This window comes from Trematomus bernacchii, unplaced genomic scaffold, assembly GCF_902827165.1.
Source record: "Trematomus bernacchii unplaced genomic scaffold, fTreBer1.1, whole genome shotgun sequence".
Taxonomy (NCBI): Eukaryota; Metazoa; Chordata; class Actinopteri; order Perciformes; family Nototheniidae; genus Trematomus; species Trematomus bernacchii.
Window position 1 is genome coordinate 474,674 of NW_022987631.1, and position 25,117 is coordinate 499,790.

Here is a 25,117-nt window from a genome sequence, read left to right on the forward strand (position 1 = left end):
GAAATGTTGACTTACTGTTCGACATGAAGCTAGAAGCTACCTTACAGTACACAGTTGATCCTGAGTCCCGTCAGATAAAGTGTTTCATAGTTAGCTTAGCTAAGCATCAACCTAGGACTGCCATAACAACACCTGCATTTAAATGTGCAACCTCTTTTTGTGACAGATTTTTGCATGAAATTATAATTCTTCTGAATGATATTCCTATTGACAGCTAGTTTCTATGTGAACATTATGAGATGGACAGCCAGTGTGTAGTGAGAACGAGCTAGAGTGAGGGGGGCCCCCAAGCCAAAGCTCGCTTAGGGCCCCCAAAGGTCTAGGGCCGGCCCTGCACACACACACACACACACACACACACACACACACACACACACACACACACACACACACCCTCACACACACACACACACACACACACACACACACACACTCACACACTCACACACACACACACACACACACACACACACACACACACACACTCACACACTCACACACACACTCACACACACACACACACACACACACTCACACACACACACACACACACACACACACACACACCTCTCATTCTGTGTTTGTTGAGATGTAATTTATTGATTTAAAAGTGAGAAATTGTTTTTTTACATCAGTGTGTAAACAAAGCAATACATCAAATAAAATAATAAATAAAATAAAATGTATTATAAAGAAATATAATGAAAAGAATAAAAAACGTTGTGGGATAGAATGGGAATATCATATCTTGCAAGCCTTTATTATCGTGCGTCCCTACTTCCTGTTTCCTGTTGTAGTTTCTTTACTCTCGTGTTTGCTCGCCCACAGAGAGGGTCTCTTCTCTCTCTCTTTCCCCCCCCTCCTCCCCCCTGCTGAGGGACTTCTTCTTCTCCTTCTTCACACTCAGTTTGTTCAGAGACAGCGGCCGTTTCTCAATCGCGAGGATATTGGCTTCCAAGCCAATATTTCAAGCATGCTACGTCATCGAGTGCCGCCGAAGTACTGTTCCAATCTCCAGCATACTTGGAATTCCACCGAGGCCGCGTCCTTGGTTTGGGGGAGATTTCGAGGCTGCACATGAGTAGACTCCGCGGTCTTAAAATCCCCACAATGCTTTGCGCACGGACCAATTTCCCCAAATCTGTGGCGGAAGATGTAAGAGGCGGGGCCTCTCATATGACGCACACCTGCACACTTGCTAGCCTGTTCCACTCTTCGTTTTCCAAATGCCAGGAAGTATTCTTGACTCGCTTCTGAAGCAAGATGCTCGGCTCGGCTGTGCTACCAAGCAAGCGTACTCGCGATTGAGAAACGGCCAGCTTCTTCTTTGGTTTTATGAACGGCAGCCCCCCCCTCAGCTGCTTCCAGGTGCTGCTCAGAGACTTCTTCTTCTACTTCTTCTACTGCCAAATAAAGGTACGCTTGGAGGAGGCGGCCCCCATACCTGCAGGAACAACAACAACAACAACAACAACAAGATTAAAGGGGCCGTCTCCTGCTGAGGTTCAGGTGTATATTTACAGGTGCAATACTTTAGTACTTTTACTTGTACTCTGGTACTTCCAGTTTTACTGAGATCTGAGTACTTGGGTTTAAAAACATCTGATATGAAAATAAAACCAGATAAAACTAAAAAACATATTTTTAAACACAATAAAACACGATCTTAACATTTGTTTTACTAGCATCTCTTAGAAAATAAATGTGTCTGTTGTCTTACTCTTTAGTTTTATACATCTGAACATTTCAGTCTTAACTAATTCTGTTTTAAACCGGCAGGTTCTTACACAGTACCAGCGATAAACAAAGGGCGTATATCTTTACTTCATGAAACAGTAGAGAAGCATTGTTGAAATAAATGGCACAAAATAGTTAGTAGACTCAAAACTACTCTAAAATAACTCCTTAAATGTTAAAGATAAATGAAGTTTGAATACCAGCAGGTTCGAGCAAAGTGTAGAAAAATATGAGTTAAAGTACAGCATAATTTGTCCTCAACACACACACCTGATTTCCTCTCTTCAGTGTGTGTCCAGAAGCCGGGTCCTTCTTTATCATCGTTCATATGATCAATGATTTCCTGTTCAACATCTCTGACAGAAGCGTTGCTCTCTTCCTGATTCTCTAAACAGGTTCAGTCTGAAGACTCAGGCACGCCTCAAATTATGCACTCAAAAATACAACTTTGAAATGTATGTCCTAAACACGTCCTAAAAAGTAAGCCCGGACAAAGCCCCCCTTAAAAATGATGGCCTAAGAATGCTGCCTAAAATGATGTCTGAAAAACAAGACCTAGAAACTATAAAAAAAAACAGTATACCCTAAAAAATACACCCTAAAAAATACACCCCAAAAAGTACACCCTAAAAAGTACACCCTAAAATATACGCCCCAAAAATTACACCCTAAAATAATACGGCCCAAAAAGTACACCCTAAAAAGTACACCCTCAAAAATACGCCCCAAAAAGAACACCCTCAAAAATACGCCCCAAAAAGTACACCCTCAAAAGTACACCCTAAAAAGTACACCCTAAAAAATACGCCCCAAAAAGTACACCCTCAAAAGTACACCCTAAAAAGTACACCCTAAAAAATACGCCCCAAAAAGTACACCCTCAAAAGTACATCCTAAGAAATACACCCTCAAAAGAACACCCTCAAAAATACGCCCCAAAAAGTACACCCTCAAAAGTACACCCTAAAAAGTACACCCTAAAAAATACGCCCCAAAAAGTACACCCTCAAAAGTACATCCTAAGAAATACACCCTCAAAAGTACACCCTCAAAAATACGCCCCAAAAAGTACACCCTAAAAATTGTGCCACAAAAGTACACCCTCAAAAGTACACCCTAAGAAATACACCCTCAAAAGTACACCCTCAGAAATACACCCTCAAAAGTACGCCCCAAAAAGAATACCCTCAAAAATACGCCCCAAAAAGTACACCCTCAAAAATACGCCATAAAATAATGCCCTATAAAGTACACCTTATAAAGTACGCCCTCAAAAGTATGTGGTAAAAAATACAACATGAAAATGTCATGAAAGTACGCCCTAAACCCTGAAAACGATGGACTAAGAAATACGCTGTAACATTTTTAAATAAAAAGAGTAGTGCAGGACAAATAAAATATAAGCAAGTAAAAAATATTATTTGTTTCTGTTGTCCCGCATTAATAACTGGCCCCAGCATACCCTAAAAAGTATACCCTGAAAAATATGCCAATAAAGTCCACCCTATAAAGAGTGCTCAAGAAAGTACCCTCTAAAATGTACAACTTAAAATGTATGCCTTCAAATATATGTCCTAAAACAGGGGTGTCAAACTCAAGGCCCGCGGGACAAATCCGGCCCGCGACTTCATTTTCTGTGGCCCCGCAAGAGTTTGCAAAGAATATAATGCGTTTATTATACGGTTACATGCCGATTTACAGGAGCAGGTTGCCCATAAACTACATGTCCCACAATGCATCTCATTTTGTGACATGCACACAGAAGAGTCTTGCAATTATTTGCCCTAGACTTTGCTTTCAGACGTAGTTAATTATGAAGTTATTACCCTATCTGATAATAATCCAATTCAGAGGCAATAATGTAATATAATACATTATTTTATATATATTATATATATATTAGGGCTGTCAGTCGATTAAAATATTTAATCGCGATTAATCGCATGATTGTCCATAGTTAATCGCAAATTAATCGCACATTTTTTATCTGTTCTAAATGTACATTAGAGGGATATTTTTCAAGTTTTTAATACTCTTATCAACATATGAGTGGACAAATATGCTTTATATGTTTGTTTATTATCATTTGAACAATGACAAATATTCTCATGAATATTAAACACAACAACCTGAACATTACAAATATTCGCCTCAATTCAACCTGGAACCTCTCTCATACAATAATACTGTGTGTGTGTGTGTGTGTGTGTGTGTGTGTGTGTGTGTGTGTGTGTGTGTGTGTGTGTGTGTGTGTGTGTGTGTGTGTGTGTGTGTGTGTGTGTGTGTGTGTGTGTGTGGAGACACTGTGATGGATCGTTGGAGCTATGTGCAGCTCAAGGCATATATGCTCGAATGGGAGCTGCCTGGACGCTGCAATCATGTTGCGCGTACGATCCGTGTTGAGTGTGCTGACTTTTCGTACAATGTCCCACTTTCTGGCTACCTGCATCAAGTCAAGTGCTCGGCGCAGTTGTCGGCGAAATGTCATTGAAACAGCTCCTTATATCCGTTAGCGCAGCTAGCTAGCACCAGATGCTAACAACAACAACAACAACACGTAAGGTGTGCCTTGCTCGCCCCACACATACACACACCCTCCCGGTCCTCCCGATGGCCAGTCCGGGCCTGCCGGTGAGCGTGGAAGTGTGGTCTGCCACAAGCGGGCGGCAGGAGCGGGGCTGTCAGCATCAGCTTGTAGATGGTATTTTAAACTCGATGCGCTCTGAAACTACGGGGCGGCCGAGGACAAAAAATACACATGCGTTAATCGCGTTAAAATAATTAGTGGCGTTAATTTTTTTTTGCGTTAACGCGTTATTAACGCACAGCCCTAATATTTATATATGTATATTTATCTAGTCTTAAAATGACGACCGGCCCTTTGAGTGCATACATTTTTTTAAATAATTTTATGTTGGAATTTTATTTTTTTTAAAGATTTTTGTATGACATGTGCCCCCCAGTAACATCAGACTAGATCCGCCCCTGCAGACTCGTCCTCCTCCCCTCTCTCTCTCTCTCTCTCCCTCCCTCCCTCCCTGTCTCTCTCCCCCCCCCCCCTCTCCTCCTCTTCTCTCCCTGGTCATGGTGGATTCTCCCGGTGCGATGAAGAAGAGCCTCCCGGTTCCGGAGCTCCAGCCTCTGGACCGGTACGACCTCAGCCGAGCGAAAACCTCCGCGAGTGTCCGCTGGCTGCTGAACAAAGCGTACGGATCTGCAGGTAACCTTCCTCCTCCTCCAGGCTCCTCTTCCTCCGCTCTCTCCCCGCTCTGAGGCTCCTCTGGGTGGGGCTCCGTCCTGCATCCTCCCGCTGAAGCTCCTGCAGCCTCAGCACCGCTCGGATCCTTCCGCGGTTTCAGGCTGCACGATAACAAAAATGTGTTTAAAATCATATAAATGTGACGGTGCATGTGGGTGTTGTCGTCGTCGTCGTCCCCCCTGCATGCTGTCATTGCTGCGGCGCAACAAAGCCTTCTGTCGGGGAGGAGGGGGGGTGTGTTCGGCCTGCGGAGCCTCAGCAGCGGAACAACACCTTTCAAATTCACAGAAATATATAAAGATATTGAGCCATTTGGCCTTTATTCTATCTCAATCTGAAGCTGGACTCGAACCTCTGCAGCTGGTGCCCGGTCCTAGCCTGAAATATACATTCATATGGATATTATGGGATGTGGATTGACTGTAAAGGGTCTCAGTGTGTGTCAGCAGAGGGGGAAAACACCTGAAGTATTAAGAGCTATTTAATACTATTTCCATTTTATTGGACTTTATATTTTTACTTCCCTACATTTATCTGAAACTTGTATTATTTATTTTATTTCTTTCTTTTTGTTACAGGGTATGCACAAACAAATGAAATACGTTTAAAACTATAATACAAATATTTCTATATGTTGAAAATACTGTGTTGATTATATTTCATTCATTAAAGTCTATAACTAAAGGTATTAAATAAACGTAATGGAGTACAAGTACACCATTTACCTCTGAACTGTAGTGGATTAGAAGTACAACGAAGCATAACATTTAAATACTCAAGTAAAGTACAAGTACCTCAAAATTAATTAAGTACAGAACTTGAGTAAATGTACTCAGTTAATTTCTGCAGTTATACAAAAGTGTCCTAGTTTATGTAATAATTCAGATTCCTGTTATATTTGTGTCTCAGCTTCACTGGAAAAAAAGCCCCCAGCGCCTCATTTCATATCTCAATAAAGAATCTTCTCTGATTCAGATGTATTCCTCCAGACAGAGGACTACTCTTTAAAGAGTCCTCTCCTGCTGATGTTCAGGTGTATATCAGTATGTAGTGTCTCTACTTTAAAGAGTCCTCTCCTGCTGATGTTCAGGTGTATATCAGTATGTAGTGTCTCTACTTTAAAGAGTCCTCTCCTGCTGATGTTCAGGTGTATATCAGTATGTAGTGTCTCTACTTTAAAGAGTCCTCTCCTGCTGATGTTCAGGTGTATATCAGTATGTAGTGTCTCTACTTTAAAGAGTCCTCTCCTGCTGATGTTCAGGTGTATATCAGTATGTAGTGTCTCTACTTTAAAGAGTCCTCTCCTGCTGATGTTCAGGTGTATATCAGTATGTAGTGTCTCTACTTTAAAGAGTCCTCTCCTGCTGATGTTCAGGTGTATATCAGTATGTAGTGTCTCTACTTTAAAGAGTCCTCTCCTGCTGATGTTCAGGTGTATATCAGTATGTAGTGTCTCTACTTTAAAGAGTCCTCTCCTGCTGATGTTCAGGTGTATATCAGTATGTAGTGTCTCTACTTTAAAGAGTCCTCTCCTGCTGATGTTCAGGTGTATATCAGTATGTAGTGTCTCTACTTTAAAGAGTCCTCTCCTGCTGATGTTCAGGTGTATATCAGTATGTAGTGTCTCTACTTTAAAGAGTCCTCTCCTGCTGATGTTCAGGTGTATATCAGTATGTAGTGTCTCTACTTTAAAGAGTCCTCTCCTGCTGATGTTCAGGTGTATATCAGTATGTAGCGTCTCTACTTTAAAGAGTCCTCTCCTGCTGATGTTCAGGTGTATATCAGTATGTAGTGTCTCTACTTTAAAGAGTCCTCTCCTGCTGATGTTCAGGTGTATATCAGTATGTAGTGTCTCTACTTTAAAGAGTCCTCTCCTGCTGATGTTCAGGTGTATATCAGTATGTAGTGTCTCTACTTTAAAGAGTCCTCTCCTGCTGACCAAATTAAATCTTCCTACTTTAACCTAAATCATAACAACTATTACGTTATTTTAATCGTTTCCAACCCTTTAATTTATTGAATTCTTTATGATAACCAACAACATTCATTTGACTTCATTTCATGTCTTCCTAAAGTGGTCCTCGTTCCCCCTGATGCAGGAGTCCGGCCCTCAGCTGGTTCCTGCTCTGCAGTCCAGTCTCATCCACTCTCCCATTGTGCCCATGGTTCCCATTCTCCTCCCTGGTGACGACAGCCCTGCAGAGCTGCAGAGCGTTAGCCCCTAGTGTGTGTTACTGCAGGAGTGTGTGTTATTACACTGACTCAGAGAGTGTGTGTTATTACACTGACTCAGAGAGTGTGTGGGTGTTGGAGCTATATATTGCTTTATAGTATTTAATAGTTAAAACATTATGTTCTTTCTGGTTATAGTAAATGTATTCTTAGTTATTGTTGTTATTGCAAGTTAAAATAGTTTCTTTGCTTTTATTGTGATGGCATGTTTGGGCACCTGGTGTAATTGTATACATTGGAGACAGGTGGAGGAGGGACCTTTAACCAGGGTGTTTCAAGCCACAAGAAGGAAAGCCAAAGGAAAGAAATATAGGAAACCTGTTCTTTGTAAATGATATTGGATCATTGCCCTGCGTCAGTGTTACTTTAAAGTGGACCTATCATGCTATATTTAAATGATATATTGTAGGGCCATACCTATATAAGGCATATTTATACGTGTCTGTTTTCAAAATACCAAACAGATCATGCATTTTAGCCATGCCTCATTTCGCTCAATTTTAGCTCTGTTTTAGCAAGGGCAGATTCTGTGAGAACAGCACCACCTACAGGCCTGGCATATGTACTACAGCGTCTCCAGCGCTTTCTAACAGCAATGGCCGTGGCTGTCTCCTCCTGATTGGTGGAGTTGGCCCAATAGCCGTAGCGCCACCGTCCTGACGTCAGGACAGTGTTCAAATCTGGATCAGTTTTTATCAGATCCGTTGCAGCCCCTTTTTTAGAGATTTGGGTATGGAGGAAAATAGAGAGGGTTGTGTTTTCTGACACTTGGTGAGTTCCCTGGAACACCGGGGACACATATTCATGTAGAAAAGACGTACACAAGTGCATTTTGCATGATAGGTCCCCTTTAAGTTAATTATCTGTTTTATTTATATATGTATGATTTTGGCCGCTACAGTGGGAGTACAGTTTGTTTATCATCAGAACAGTTAGCGTTTGTGCAGTGTCTTCACCACGCTGGGTCACAGAGAGAGAAGTCATTAGAGTCTCAGTGAGATGTGATAATCGTTCAGACCTCCAGAGAACCACTGCAGACTCTGGTCTCTGAGAAGTCCTCCCACATCTCCAGCTCTGGAATATGGGTCAGCCAATGGAGTGTTCTGTGTCCACAGTAGATGTAGACACACACACACACACACACACACACACACACACACACACACACACACACACACACACACTCACACTCACTTGTTCATGCAGAAGAGGGCTCTCTGCTGTCACTTCCTGTCAGAGACTTTTAAAGACTTGCAGACCATAATGACCTGAGACTTGGTTTGAAGAGACAAGGATTTAGAAAGCTTTACTGTTGGTAATGTGGACAACCCCGAGTCTGAAGGAGTCTCCCCTGTCTCATTCATTTATTCAATACACTCAATTCAAACTGATAGAAATCAACATCAATTTGTTTTATGTAAAATCCACGCTAACAACACAGCTGTCCCGGCTGGAAAACATTTCCAGTCAGTTTCGTACCGTATCACACCGTTTCGTATCGCACCGTTTCGTATCGCACCGTTTCGTATCGCACCGTTTCGTATCGCACCGTTTCGTATCACACCGTTTCGTATCGTACCGTACTGTATCGTACCGTACTGTATCGTACGTTATCTTATCGTATCGCACTGTATCTTACCTTTATCGTAAAGTATCGTTTAGTTTAATATCGTTGTCTTTAGTTGTGTGTCGTTTCTTCTTAAATCGTATTCTACTGTAGTGTATCATATGGTATCAATGCTGTATCACGTTATATATCGTCCTGTATCGTATTGTCTTGTATCATTTTGTATCGTCTTGTATCGCAGCGTTGTGTACTGTATCCTATCATATTTTTGTATCGTTTTGTACCATATCGTATCGTATCATATCGTACCATATCGTATCATATCGTACCATATCGTACCATATCGTATCATATCGTACCATATCGTACCATATCGTATCATATCGTATCATATCGTATCATATCGTATCATATCGTATCAGTATCATATCGTATCATATCGTACCATATCGTATCATATCGTATCAGTATCATATCGTATCATATCGTATCATATCGTACCATATCGTATCATATCGTATCATATCGTACCATATCGTATCATATCGTATCATATCGTACCATATCGTACCATATCGTATCATATCGTATCATATCGTACCATATCGTACCATATCGTATCATATCGTACCATATCGTATCATATCGTGCCATATCGTATCATATCGTACCATATCGTATCATATCGTATCATATCGTATCATATCGTACCATATCGTATCATATCGTATCATATCGTACCATATCGTACCATATCGTATCATATCGTACCATATCGTATCATATCGTGCCATATCGTATCATATCGTACCATATCGTATCATATCGTATCATATCGTATCATATCGTACCATATCGTATCATATCGTATCGTACTGTTTTGTATCGTATAGTATTGTATCCTTTCTTATCTTATCTTATAGTCTCACAGTGGATTGTATCGTACTATAGTATGGTGTCGTATTGTATCCTTCTCGTTTCATATGTTATCATATCTAATCGTAAAGTATAGTATCTCATTGTGTGGTATAGTATCTCATTGTGTGGTATAGCATCTCATTGTGTGGTATAGTACCTCATTGTGTGGTATAGTACCTCATTGTGTGGTATAGTATCTCATTGTGTGGTATAGTATCTCATTGTGTGGTATAGTATCTCATTGTGTGGTATAGTATCTCATTGTGTGGTATAGTACCTCATTGTGTGGTATAGTATCTCATTGTGTGGTATAGTATCTCATTGTGTGGTATAGCATCTCATTGTGTGGTATAGTACCTCATTGTGTGGTATAGTACCTCATTGTGTGATATAGTATCTCATTGTGTGGTATAGTATCTCATTGTGTGGTATAGTATCTCATTGTGTGGTATAGTATACTGTAGTATCTCATTGTGTGGTATAGTACCTCATTGTGTGGTATAGTATCTCATTGTGTGGTATAGTATCTCATTGTGTGGTATAGTATCTCATTGTGTGGTATAGTATACTGTAGTATCTCATTGTGTGGTATAGTACCTCATTGTGTGGTATAGTATCTCATTGTGTGGTATAGTACCTCATTGTGTGGTATAGTATCTCATTGTGTGGTATAGTATCTCATTGTGTGGTATAGTATCTCATTGTGTGGTATAGTATGTCATTGTGTGGTATAGTATCTCATTGTGTGGTAGTATGTCATTGTGTGGTATAGTACCTCATTGTGTGGTATAGTATCTCATTGTGTGGTATAGTATCTCATTGTGTGGTATAGTACCTCATTGTGTGGTATAGTATCTCATTGTGTGGTATAGTACCTCATTGTGTGGTATAGTATCTCATTGTGTGGTATAGTACCTCATTGTGTGGTAGTATGTCATTGTGTGGTATAGTATCTCATTGTGTGGTAGTATGTCATTGTGTGGTATAGTACCTCATTGTGTATAGTATGTCATTGTGTGGTATAGTATCTCATTGTGTGGTATAGTACCTCATTGTGTGGTATAGTATCTCATTGTGTGGTATAGTATCTCATTGTGTGGTATAGTATCTCATTGTGTGGTATAGTACCTCATTGTGTGGTATAGTATCTCATTGTGTGGTATAGTATCTCATTGTGTGGTAGTATCTCATTGTGTGGTAGTATGTCATTGTGTGGTATAGTATCTCATTGTGTGGTATAGTATCTCATTGTGTGGTATAGTATCTCATTGTGTGGTAGTATCTCATTGTGTGGTAGTATGTCATTGTGTGGTATAGTATCTCATTGTGTGGTATAGTATCTCATTGTGTGGTATAGTATCTCATTGTGTGGTATAGTATCTCATTGTGTGGTATAGTATCTCATTGTGTGGTATAGTATCTCATTGTGTGGTAGTATCTCATTGTGTGGTAGTATGTCATTGTGTGGTATAGTATCTCATTGTGTGGTATAGTATCTCATTGTGTGGTATAGTATCTCATTGTGTGGTATAGTATCTCATTGTGTGGTATAGTATCTCATTGTGTGGTATAGTACCTCATTGTGTGGTATAGTATCTCATTGTGTGGTATAGTATCTCATTGTGTGGTATAGTACCTCATTGTGTGGTATAGTATCTCATTGTGTGGTAGTATGTCATTGTGTGGTATAGTATCTCATTGTGTGGTAGTATGTCATTGTGTGGTATAGTACCTCATTGTGTGGTATAGTATCTCATTGTGTGGTATAGTATCTCATTGTGTGGTATAGCATCTCATTGTGTGGTATAGTATGTCATTGTGTGGTATAGTATCTCATTGTGTGGTAGTATGTCATTGTGTGGTATCGTATCTCATTGTGTGGTAGTATGTCATTGTGTGGTATAGTATCTCATTGTGTGGTAGTATGTCATTGTGTGGTATAGTATCTCATTGTGTGGTATAGTATCTCATTGTGTGGTATAGTATCTCATTGTGTGGTATAGTATCTCATTGTGTGGTATAGTACCTCATTGTGTATAGTATGTCATTGTGTGGTATAGTATCTCATTGTGTGGTAGTATGTCATTGTGTGGTATAGTATGTCATTGTGTGGTATAGTATCTCATTGTGTGGTAGTATGTCATTGTGTGGTATAGCATTGTATCTCATTGTGTGGTAGTATGTCATTGTGTGGTATAGCATTGTATCTCATTGTGTGGTATAGTATCTCATTGTGTGGTAGTATGTCATTGTGTGGTATAGTATCTCATTGTGTGGTAGTATGTCATTGTGTGGTATAGTACCTCATTGTGTGGTATAGTATCTCATTGTGTGGTATAGTATCTCATTGTGTGGTATAGTACCTCATTGTGTGGTATAGTATCTCATTGTGTGGTATAGTATCTCATTGTGTGGTATAGTATCTCATTGTGTGGTATAGTATGTCATTGTGTGGTATAGTATCTCATTGTGTGGTATAGTATGTCATTGTGTGGTATAGTATCTCATTGTGTGGTAGTATGTCATTGTGTGGTATAGTATCTCATTGTGTGGTATAGTATCTCATTGTGTGGTATAGTATCTCATTGTGTGGTAGTATGTCATTGTGTGGTATAGTATCTCATTGTGTGGTTGTGTGGTATAGTATCTCATTGTGTGGTAGTATGTCATTGTGTGGTATAGTATCTCATTGTGTGGTATAGTATCTCATTGTGTGGTAGTATGTCATTGTGTGGTATAGCATTGTATCTCATTGTGTGGTAGTATGTCATTGTGTGGTATAGCATTGTATCTCATTGTGTGGTCGTATCTCATTGTGTGGTATAGTATAGTATTGTTTTGTATCCTTTCTTATGTTCTCATATCGGATCGAATCGTTTTGAATCCCCGAGTATATTTCCATATCGTTTTGAATCGTGTTGTTAATTAAATCATCATCATCTTGCATTATATCTTTAATAATATTCTCGTTTCCCTTTGCTTTTCTCCAGAGAATGTTCCGGTGGAGTATCGGGAGCCGTGTTACCGGGACCAGTACCTGCAGCAGCACCTGAAGCCGGCGCTGGTCCAGCTGCTGGTCTCTCCTGAGATCTACTGCCGGGCCCGGGCGCTGCAGCAGGCGGAGCACGGGGTCTCCCAGCCTGCGGCGCAGGGGCAGGCGGATAACGGCGCCCTGCTGCAGCTGCTCGTTAAGAAAGGCTTCGGTCCAAAGGTCCAGGATGTTGACGTCACAGAAGACGACCTCAGCGCCGTGCCCATCAACACGGTGATTCATTTTACCGTTCATTCTGTCTTATTGTTTCCAATAGTGAAGTCATGTGACCATGCTGTAGTTCCTTTATAGCCCAACATTAGCCACCTTTAGCTTAGCGGTGGTGACGTGAAGTCATGTGACCGTGCTGTAGTTCCTTTATAGCCCAACATTAGCCTCCTTTAGCTTAGCGGTGGTGACGTGAAGTCATGTGACCGTGCTGTAGTTCCTTTATAGCCCAACATTAGCCTCCTTTAGCTTAGCGGTGGTGACGTGAAGTCATGTGACCGTGCTGTAGTTCCTTTATAGCCCAACACTAGCCTCCTTTAGCTTAGCGGTGGAGACGTGAAGTCATGTGACCGTGCTGTAGTTCCTTTATAGCCCAACATTAGCCACCTTTAGCTTAGCGGTCGTGACGTGAAGTCACGTGACCGTGCTGTAGTTCCTTTATAGCCCAACATTAGCCACCTTTAGCTTAGCGGTGGTGACGTGAAGTCATGTGACCGTGCTGTAGTTCCTTTATAGCCCAACATTAGCCTCCTTTAGCTTAGCGGTGGTGACGTGAAGTCATGTGACCGTGCTGTAGTTCCTTTATAGCCCAACACTAGCCTCCTTTAGCTTAGCGGTGGAGACGTGAAGTCATGTGACCGTGCTGTAGTTCCTTTATAGCCCAACATTAGCCACCTTTAGCTTAGCGGTCGTGACGTGAAGTCACGTGACCGTGCTGTAGTTCCTTTATAGCCCAACATTAGCCACCTTTAGCTTAGCGGTGGTGACGTGAAGTCATGTGACCGTGCTGTAGTTCCTTTATAGCCCATTGTTACCGTACTGATTGATCACGATGTTCTGATGTGTCAATGTGTGCTCCTGCTGTGATTGGTGCAGAAGGCCCATCTGGCTCTGATTGACGGCCTGATGTCATTGGCTGCTAACGAGGCGGTGGGCCGGGTGAAGATGGCGGCGGAGGCGGAGCTAACGGGCGCCGGCGCTCCGTGGGAGAACGCCCTGCTGTTCTGGGTCAACAGGGTGCGACGCACGCTCAGAAACACTATCTCATATTGTATTATTTCATATTTTAATTCTATAATATTTATATAATTTATTTGTTTTCTAACCATATTTTTTGTAAATATTGTGATTGTATTCAAAATACAACTTTCTTTTCGTAATATTAGGTATTTAAAAAAATATTTTGTATTTATTAAATTACAGCTTTACATCTTTATATAATGACTTTTTTCTACTAATTAATTATTATATATATAAATATATACTATATATATTTTTTTTCTATTCATTTTTGCTGTTGATTTTGTCTTTCTTGTTTTTTCAACGGTTATGAAAAATAGTTATACTTTTTCTTTGCATTGTGATTTCTTGCTGGTTTTTCACTTAAGACCTTTTTATTATGTTTCTCATCTTTGACACTCATAAACATGTTAGTTTCAGCCAAGATAGAACATGTTACTTGTTAGACGCTTTTATCCAAAGCGACTTACATACTCAATACTGTGGACAATCTCCACAGGAGCAATTTGGGGTGAAGTGTCTCAGGGACACAACGACATGCTGACTGCAGTGGGGTTTGAACCTGTGACCCCCTGATCCGAACACCAAGGCTCTATCCACTGCGCCACACGCCCCAAGAAAACAAAAAACAAACAGTGAATATATTTATTTATTTACTATAATGATGTCTTTTATCTTCTCATAGCTGAACCAGAAGTTGAGAGAAACCACAGAAGAAGAAGAGCCCAGCAAGGCATGCACAGACCTGCAGACTGCTCAGGACTCGGTAAACACACACACACACACACACACACACACACACACACACACACACACACACACACACACACACACACACACACACACACACACACACACACACACACACACACACACACACACACCATGTTTTGTAGCCATCTTTCATTCTGTGTGTTTGTTGCTTCTAACATCGACAATGCTTCTCCCCCCCCCCCCCACTAATGCCTTGCTCTCGGGCAGTGTCAATCCAACCGTTGGTACTGGAAACTTGTCCCCGTAAGTGTCTCTTCCTCTCTGAGTCAAACACATCCATTATTTAAAGTTCTGCCTTCAGGCTACGTTCACACTGCAGGCAGGAAGTGGCTCAATTATAATTGATGTATGTGATAGGTCAGAGGGTCCACACTGGACTCGTCACGTTTAAAAAACTAAAACAGATCTGAGTTATAAATCTGAATTATGCACGAAGACTTGCCGTGTGAACGTAACCTCAGTGTGTTAAATATCTGCTGACCTTTTTCTCAACTGTTTATCATGTTAATGCTGGGGGTTGTTAATGAAGTTTTTTAATCCAGTCATCAGTTGAATCTCAATCTGCCCTGAGTATCAGAGCCAGGGGGGAAAGAGGGGAGGGAGGTGACATTTATCCCCAGCTGATTATTAAAGATGCAATGTGTGGTACCTAAAACTCAAATTAACTGCGGAAACTGAGACACAAACAAAAAATACAAAACTGCTCTGCCATCTTGTAAACTTCAGCTGCAGGAATGAGTCTCTCTGACATGACTCAGCATTATAAGACGACTAAACGCCACCTTTAGCTTAGCGGTGGTGACGTGAAGTCATGTGACCGTGCTGTAGTTCCTTTATAGCCCAACATTAGCCTCCTTTAGCTTAGTGGTGGTGACGTGAAGTCATGTGACCGTGCTGTAGTTCCTTTATAGCCTAACATTAGCCACCTTTAGCTTAGCGGTGGTGAGGTGAAGTCATGTGACCGTGCTGTAGTTCCTTTATAGCCCAACATTAGCCACCTTTAGCTTAGCGATGGTGACGTGAAGTCATGTGACCGTGCTGTAGTTCCTTTATAGCCCAACATTAGCCACCTTTAGCTTAGCGATGGTGACGTGAAGTCATGTGACCGTGCTGTAGTTCCGTTATAGCCCAACATTAGCCGCCTTTAGCTTAGCGGTGGTGACGTGAAGTCATGTGACCATGCTGTAGTTCCGTCATAGCCCAACATTAGCCTCCTTTAGCTTAGTGGTGGTGACGTGAAGTCATGTGACCGTGCTGTAGTTCCGTTATAGCCCAACATTAGCCGCCTTTAGCTTAGCGGTGGTGACGTGAAGTCATGTGACCGTGCTGTAGTTCCGTTATAGCCCAACATTAGCCGCCTTTAGCTTAGCGGTGGTGACGTGAAGTCATGTGACCATGCTGTAGTTCCGTCATAGCCCAACATTAGCCTCCTTTAGCTTAGCGGTGGTGACGTGAAGTCATGTGACCGTGCTGTAGTTCCGTTATAGCCCAACATTAGCCGCCTTTAGCTTAGCGGTGGTGACGTGAAGTCATGTGACCGTGCTGTAGTTCCGTTATAGCCCAACATTAGCCGCCTTTAGCTTAGCGGTGGTGACGTGAAGTCATGTGACCGTGCTGTAGTTCCGTTATAGCCCAACACTAGCCGCCTTTAGCTTAGCGGTGGTGACGTGAAGTCATGTGACCGTGCTGTAGTTCCGTTATAGCCCAACATTAGCCGCCTTTAGCTTAGCGGTGGTGACGTGAAGTCATGTGACCATGCTGTAGTTCCGTCATAGCCCAACATTAAACCCAGTCTCACGGCATTTCGTGTTATAGTCACGAAATGTAATCTATTGATTCGTGTTCACCAACACGATATTCCCATTTTTTTCGCGTCATACAGAAAGATTGTATTTCTATGTTTCGTGCCTGCATCCAAAATATATAACAAATTAGAAGGGAAAAAATGGGGAAATCATGATGGTGAACACGAATCAATAGATCACATTTCGTGACTATAACACAAAATGCTGTGAGACTGGGTTGCAACCATAGACTGTATATATAAATGGACGTAGGGTCCGTGACGTCACCCATAGGATTCTGCAGAGTTGCCGAGAAGCCCTTAGTAGGCGGAGTCGGCCACTAACGGCTCGACAGTGACGTCAGAGTCTAACTCCAGCCTGCTCCAAATAAGGGCAAAGAGGCGGAGCCGAGGCGGGACCTGCTGCCTCCGAACTGGAAGTAAACAGAGCTAGCTCAGGCTAAGAAGCTAAGCTAACATGAAATACATGCATACCAAGTTACTGCGTGGCACTTTGGTTTTGATAAAACAGTGTAGTTCCCCTATATAAACGTTACATTCATAATCAAACGAGACAATCTGCAAGAGAATTAGCTTGTTGTTATTCTTAATGCTTGTCATCACGTTAATAAAATAAAAGAAGTACCGATACATAGCAGAACAATTGTGGCGATGTTCAGCTTAATAAGCCTTCTTCAACATCATTTATTTAGCTAATACTACAGCGGGCTGCAGGCGAACCAAGTCCGCGTTTCGCTGCATTCCTTGATCTCCAGTTATAACGCCGGACTCCACCGCCCGGAGCTAACGGAGCCGCAGGGGGCTCCGGGACGCCGGCTGGAGCTGGACGCCGGCTGGAGCTAGCCCCCTGTGGCTCCGTTAGCTCCGGCGGCCACCACTGGGATGATTGGGTCCCCTTTTAACATTTGCTCCTGTTTAGCATTATGGGCGTCATAGCCATATACTATAAAAGTCTTACCCAAGGCTGAATCATAAACTAAACTGTATGTATATATATATATATATATATATACATGTATAAAGGGTTACGTCCTTAGCTGGCTAATAAGCTACATAACAAGCTAAGCTAACAAGCACACAAACACCTGCTAACGGGGTTAACATGCATAATATTATCATTTTAGACTTCTTGGAAGTTCTGTTAGTGCATTCAAGCGCACAGCACGACATTTTAATTGTCTGGCATTTTACCACGAACACGGCTAAAGGGTCAAGTACAGTAACTACAACTAGCTAACGTTGTAGCGTAGCAGAGTGGACAAGTTGCTGTTAGCTGACAGTGAGGCACGTACCTGTCCATCAAAGTGACCACGCTCCCTAATTTATGCAAAAACTTTAAGACCTAATATAAATAAAAGGGTCGCGTTGAAAACAATTCACTCACAGATTCATAATCATGAATGTGGAATCTAACTATATCCATCATAATATTTATTGCATCCAGGGGCAGAAAAATGTTTTTTTCTGCTGTAAAGTTGGGCATTTTAACATGGGGGTCTATGGAAACTGCTCCTTTCTGCAGTCATCGCCTATCGGCCAATAGATGAACTGCAGTTTGTGGCACTTCCTTATTGGCGTCCCGGCTCTTCCCCAGAGTTTGCCGCTTGGTTGCAACATTAGCCTCCTTTAGCTTAGCGGTGGTGACGTGAAGTCATGTTCTTACACATTGCACCTTTAAACCCCCCAGTTTCTCCCCCTCTCCCCCCTTAGCTGTGCCTTTGTGGTCTCCAGATGACGCCCCCTCTCATTTATCTCCCTCTATCTGCCTCCCCCGTCCAGCATGCTATCGCTTTTTGTTTGAAGGAGTCGGGGAATAAGCCTCCAGTGGTAAAGTATAACCCCTCGCTCTTTACCCCACTCCCCCCCACGTGTGATTGACCAATCGCCACGCCTGTACCCCCGCCGTCAACCAATGACTGAGCGGCTCACTAATCTCTCGTCCAACCCCGAGGCTGGATGGTTTATTAGATATTAACAGAACTTATCTACATTGTACTGCTCTGCTTGAAAGAGCGTTACACAGCCGAGTCTCAGGAGGAATAAAGGCAGCCTGAATTTAGAAAATGTAATTCCTTTCCAAGTCTAACAGCTATGGACTTGAGATTTAGAATACTTTTCAGGTTGTTAACCTTTAAAAATTGGCAATATAAACTGCTTAAAGTGTTGTTTTATATTCAATGAGTGAAAAAATAAAAAATAAATAATAATAATAATTAGCCACATTTCGGCCATTATTAACATTTTCATACTTTTTGCATTAAAAACATTGAAATAAACGAATTCATTGTAATTAATGATTTAAAAAATGATCATTAATCACAATGAAATAGCTAGCTAGATAGCTAACATTCACTAGCTAGCTTGCTGTATGCGTAGATAGCATCTTTAGCCAACTTCATTAATTGATAAATATATAGATTTATTTTTATAATTGTCAACACTGTGGACATAAAGCATTGAGTCTTCCCAGTGAGATGGTCCTCCTCTGATTGGCTGTGTAATCCTGCAGTGTGCGTCTCAGTGACACAGTGTTCGTTTCCTTTGGATAAACGTCTCTGTTTATGTTCTGATTTCTGACGTGATCAGAGCTCTGCTGCATGGACTCCGGAGGGCCGAGGCCTCCATCACCTAACCTCACTTCATTTTCTGTTTGACACCTTTGCACCTTCTGGTGTGTGTGTGTGTGTGTGTGTGTGTGTGTGTGTGTGTGTGTGTGTGTGTGTGTGTGTGTGTGTGTGTGTGTGTGTGTGTGTGTGTGTGTGTGTGTGTGTGGTGTGTGTGTGTGTGTGTGTGTGTGTGTGTGTTGTGTGTGTGTGTGTGTGTGTGTGTGTGTGTGTGTGTGTGTGTGTGTTTATAGTAGCATCACTGGTCTTGCGCTTTGTTTCTGTGGGTTTTCTTTCTATCTGCAGTTTTCCTGGAGTTTGGCTGCCGTCATAGTTTCAGACTCGATGGTTTTAATCTTTATTTTCATTTCTTATTATCCCCCTCTCTTCCCCTCACTCGTCCATTTGTTGTTTCTGTTTCCTGGCACAACTCTCCCTCCTCTCACCCTCCTCTGTCTCCCCCCTCCCCCTCTTCTCTCCCTCAGATCCGCTACAGGAAGGACCTGGTTCAGTCCAAGCTGACGCCCACCTTCCCGGTAGTGACCGGAGTCAAAGACCTGTCCAACGGCTGCGCCATAGCTGCAGCGCTGCACTACTACTGCCCCCAGCTGCTGCCTCTAGAGGGTACACACACACACACACACACACACACGCACGCACGCACGCGCACACACACACGCATGCACGCACGCACGCACGCGCACACACACACACACATGCATGAACGTGCACATCACACGATTAAATATGTATCTTTAGCTGATGTCTGTAAAAGGTTTCCATTACGGTGGGAGAGCATCTCTGTTTCCTGCCCGTCTTCTTCTGCTGTTCCCTTTACCAAACTTTCATTTTCAAAGTATTTCACGTTTAATTTGCTGATCTCTACAAATAACTCAGTAAAGTGTTTGAAGAACACTAAATGCATTTGAATGTGTGTTTGTTGTGTCTCCAGATGTGTGTCTGAAGGACACCATGTCGCTGGCCGACAGTCTCTACAACCTGCAGCTGATCAGGGAGTTCAGTGAGAGCAGTCTGCAGAGCTGCTGCCCCCTGGCTGTGGAGGACCTGCTCTACGCCCCCCCCACCCTGCACGTACGCATCAACACTCTCCAACTGCATTAATATACTGTAACTTGATATTTAAGGTCCCCTATTATCCTCTTCTTCATCAGTATATTACAGGTCTCAGATATATCCAGAGCCTGTCTCTGATTGGCTGAAACACCAAACAGATCATTGGAGCATCCCATAATCCCCTCTGTTTCAGCCCTGTTCCAAAAGTGCTGATGCTGTGTCTGTAGCTTTAAATGCTAATGAGCTGCTGCTGGCCACGCCCCTCTGAGAGATGATTGGTTTAAAAAAACACAATGGTGCTCTATGACAGCGGTTCCCAACCTTTTTTGTCTCGTGTCCCCCTTGAGCTGGTCTCCATTCTATAAGAACCCCCTCTCTCATCTGTGACGATTTGCCAACATTTGTTCTTGTATTTAAACCCTTTGTAATAATGTTCAACCCAACTGCTCCTTGGATGAAAATCACTTGCATAACTCACCCTTAATACAAATGCATTTAAACTTGACATTGATACTTATTGTCAGTGAAAATAATTATATTGAGACTCACTTCTAGCAGTTTCAACAACTTTTGTTAAGACTAGAGCTTTTAATGACACGCTTGTCTTTCATAAGCTTTGATAGGTCTGGGGGCGGGACACCAGGATTATGAACATTGATTTAAAAAAAGGTTCTGTGTGAAAATATATTCCAATCCCTAATCTTTCTACGTACCCCCTGCAACCCTCTCAAATACCCCTAGGGGTCCCCGTACCCCCGGTTGGGAACCACTGCTCTAGGAGGAGATTCAGGTGATAAGGTGGGGGGGGGGGGGTTACCTTGGTTGGTGATTGGCTAATGGTTACACAACCCAAACAAACATAATGACATCACAAAGAGACCAAATTCTGATCCGCTGATTTTCAGACAGGTTTTTATAAAGATGGATCAGGACAAAAAGAGAGGGGGTCTTTGTTCCTGAAAGAGTCTCTGAACACAGAGGGGACACATGTTTATGTGGAAGAGACATGATGAAGTGAATTTAGATTAGGTGACCTTTAATATACTGCACACTGATATACTTCATATACTGCAGATGTATTAGTACAGTGTGTGGGAAGCAGCATGAAAGGAAGGCATGCAAAACTGTTGACGTGTCAAAATAATCTCAATTAGTCACTATTTGTTTTAAATTGCGTATCAGTAACAACTCGTTTGAAATCTAATCTAATCTTTTTGCGACTCTCTTTGTAACGAGCCCACAGTCATGTTTTTTTGTGTGTGTCCTTTTTAATACCTCCACCTGGTGTCTCCTGTTCCTCAGCTGAACATCATGAGCTTCATCGCTGAGCTGCTCGACTGGTTCGAGGTGAAGAAGCCTGAGTTTGTGCAGCCGGTGACACCCATCGACCTCACAGGTCTGCGTGGCGGTAAAACACTTCTATTTCTCCAACGATAAATATCACCGTCCTCTAAAAGTGCAGTTTCTGTCTTTCAGATGTCTCCGGGTTACTGGACTGCACCAGTCCTATGGGCGGGAACAGAAACAGGTAGATCATCCCACCAACACACCCTCAATCAGGCAGGAGCGCTCTCTGATGGGATGTAGATCCTAAATCAATCCTGACCTTTACTACTGCAGAATTCATTTAGCCGAAACCAGATACAAATCGAAAGGAACTTGAGAAATGAAGGGGAACTAGTTTCAGGTTCAGTGTCTCGTTTGAATTATTTTATAAACTATGGGTGGCTTCAAACTGAATTGAATTAAAGAGACAGCATACAGTCTGATGGAAATCTGCCGCAAAGGTTACAGACTCTCTGGAATAAAGTGATGACGTATTTCAGTGTTGGACCAAAAACCCATTCAGACAACCATTGACCTCCAGACCAGCGGACAGGAAGTGTGTTTTCTTTTGGAGAGTTGTAAATAAACATAACTTTACTGTGTTTCTCTGTTTCAGTGGTTCTCCTGCCTTCATCTTCAAACAACCCTTTGTCCCCATCAGCTCCCCGGTGTCACCAGGTAATACATACCTAGTAGTGGAGTAGAAGTTCTCAAGACTTCGGACAATGTTCTTAGTGAATCTCTACTGCAACATATTCTTTAATAGACTTTTTTAACTTGAGATCTTTTCTTTTTGTGTCTTTCCAGAAAATAAAAGTTGGACAAAGAAACAAATCAGGTAGTTATTCTTCAAAGTAAGGATGGGCGATATGGAGAACAAATAAAATATCACAATATTTCTGATCAAGTACCTCAAAATTGGGATGAAATTATTATTATTTGGATTATCCGTAGTTAAATGATGAAGGGGGTGAAAGCAAATGATAGGTAGAAACAGATAGGAAGACAATCAATCAATCGATCAACCAATCAATCAACCAATCAATCGATCAACCAATCAACCGATCAATCGATCAATCAACCAATCAATCAATCAACCAATCAATCAACCAATCAATCAACCAATCAATCGATCAATCAACCAATCAATCAACCAATCAACCAACCAATCAATCAACCAAACAACTAATCAACCAATCAATCACTCGATCAATCAATAAATCAACCAATCAATCGATCAATCAACCAATCAATCAACCAAACAATCAATCAACCAATCAATCAACCAATCGATCAATCAACCAATCAACCAATCAATCAACCAACCAAACAACTAATCAACCAATCAATCACTCGATCAATCAATAAATCAACCAATCAATCAACCAAACAACTAATCAATCAATCACTCTATCAATCAACCAATCAATCAATCGATCAACCAATCAATCAACCAAACAATCAATCAACCAATCAATCAATCAAACAACTAATCAACCAATCAATCACTCGATCAATTAATAAATCAACCAATCACTCCATCAAAATACTTATCCCAAGGTAAGGTTTAGTGACAGTTGCACCATATAAGTATAAAATAAATACTTATTCATAGAAACATAAACATTTGCAATAAAAGATTAGAAACTGAAATAAGAAATCCAATATGTCTCAAATCTCATAACCACCTCAATACGGTATTAATATCTAACTACCTCAATACGGTATTAATATATAACGACCTCAATACGGTATTAATATATAACTACCTCAATACGGTATTAATATATAACTACCTCAATACGGTATTAATATATAACTACCTCAATACGGTATTAATATATAACTACCTCAATACGGTATTAATATATAACGACCTCAATACGGTATTAATATATAACTACCTCAATACGGTATTAATATATAACTACCTCAATACGGTATTAATATATAACTACCTCAATACGGTATTAATATATAACGACCTCAATACGGTATTAATATATAACTACCTCAATACGGTATTAATATATAACCACCTCAATACGGTATTAATATCTAACTACCTCAATACGGTATTAATATATAACCACCTCAATACGCTATTAATATATAACCACCTCAATACGGTATTAATATCTAACTACCTCAATACGGTATTAATATATAACTACCTCAATACGGTATTAATATATAACCACCTCAATACGGTATTAATATCTAACTACCTCAATACGGTATTAATATATAACCACCTCAATACGCTATTAATATATAACCACCTCAATACGGTATTAATATATAACCACCTCAATACGGTATTAATATATAACCACCTCAATACGGTATTAATATCTAACTACCTCAATACGGTATTAATATATAACCACCTCAATACGGTATTAATATATAACGACCTCAATACGGTATTAATATATAACGACCTCAATACGGTATTAATATATAACTACCTCAATACGGTATTAATATATAACCACCTCAATACGGTATTAATATCTAACTACCTCAATACGGTATTAATATATAACCACCTCAATACGGTATTAATATATAACCACCTCAATACGGTATTAATATCTAACTACCTCAATACGGTATTAATATATAACCACCTCAATACGGTATTAATATCTAACTACCTCAATACGGTATTAATATATAACTACCTCAATACGGTATTAATATATAACTACCTCAATACGGTATTAATATATAACTACCTCAATACGGTATTAATATATAACTACCTCAATACGGTATTAATATATAACTACCTCAATACGGTATTAATATATAACTACCTCAATACGGTATTAATATATAACGACCTCAATACGGTATTAATATATAACTACCTCAATACGGTATTAATATATAACCACCTCAATACGGTATTAATATCTAACTACCTCAATACGGTATTAATATATAACGACCTCAATACGGTATTAATATATAACTACCTCAATACGGTATTAATATATAACGACCTCAATACGGTATTAATATATAACTACCTCAATACGGTATTAATATATAACTACCTCAATACGGTATTAATATATAACCACCTCAATACGGTATTAATATCTAACTACCTCAATACGGTATTAATATATAACCACCTCAATACGGTATTAATATCTAACTACCTCAATACGGTATTAATATATAACGACCTCAATACGGTATTAATATATAACTACCTCAATACGGTATTAATATATAACTACCTCAATACGGTATTAATATATAACGACCTCAATACGGTATTAATATATAACTACCTCAATACGGTATTAATATATAACTACCTCAATACGGTATTAATATATAACGACCTCAATACGGTATTAATATATAACAACCTCAATACGGTATTAATATATAACTACCTCAATACGGTATTAATATATAACCACCTCAATACGGTATTAATATCTAACTACCTCAATACGGTATTAATATATAACGACCTCAATACGGTATTAATATATAACGACCTCAATACGGTATTAATATA

General features: G+C 40.7%; 1 protein-coding gene across 1 annotated transcript in view; it reads left to right on the forward strand.

Moving 5' to 3' along the window:
• Window positions 1-4,821: 4,821 nt before the first annotated feature.
• Window positions 4,822-25,117, forward strand: part of LOC117484575 (calmodulin-regulated spectrin-associated protein 3-like) — a 28,890-nt gene continuing 8,594 nt past the window's right edge. The window contains exons 1-12 of the mRNA XM_034132995.1: window positions 4,822-4,957; window positions 12,704-12,978; window positions 13,849-13,989; window positions 14,678-14,758; window positions 14,974-15,009; window positions 18,350-18,397; window positions 19,659-19,797; window positions 20,126-20,265; window positions 21,550-21,643; window positions 21,724-21,775; window positions 22,190-22,251; window positions 22,381-22,411. Of these exons, the coding sequence (XP_033988886.1) occupies window positions 4,822-4,957; window positions 12,704-12,978; window positions 13,849-13,989; window positions 14,678-14,758; window positions 14,974-15,009; window positions 18,350-18,397; window positions 19,659-19,797; window positions 20,126-20,265; window positions 21,550-21,643; window positions 21,724-21,775; window positions 22,190-22,251; window positions 22,381-22,411 (1,235 nt within the window). The remainder of the gene's footprint in view (window positions 4,958-12,703; window positions 12,979-13,848; window positions 13,990-14,677; window positions 14,759-14,973; window positions 15,010-18,349; window positions 18,398-19,658; window positions 19,798-20,125; window positions 20,266-21,549; window positions 21,644-21,723; window positions 21,776-22,189; window positions 22,252-22,380; window positions 22,412-25,117) is intronic.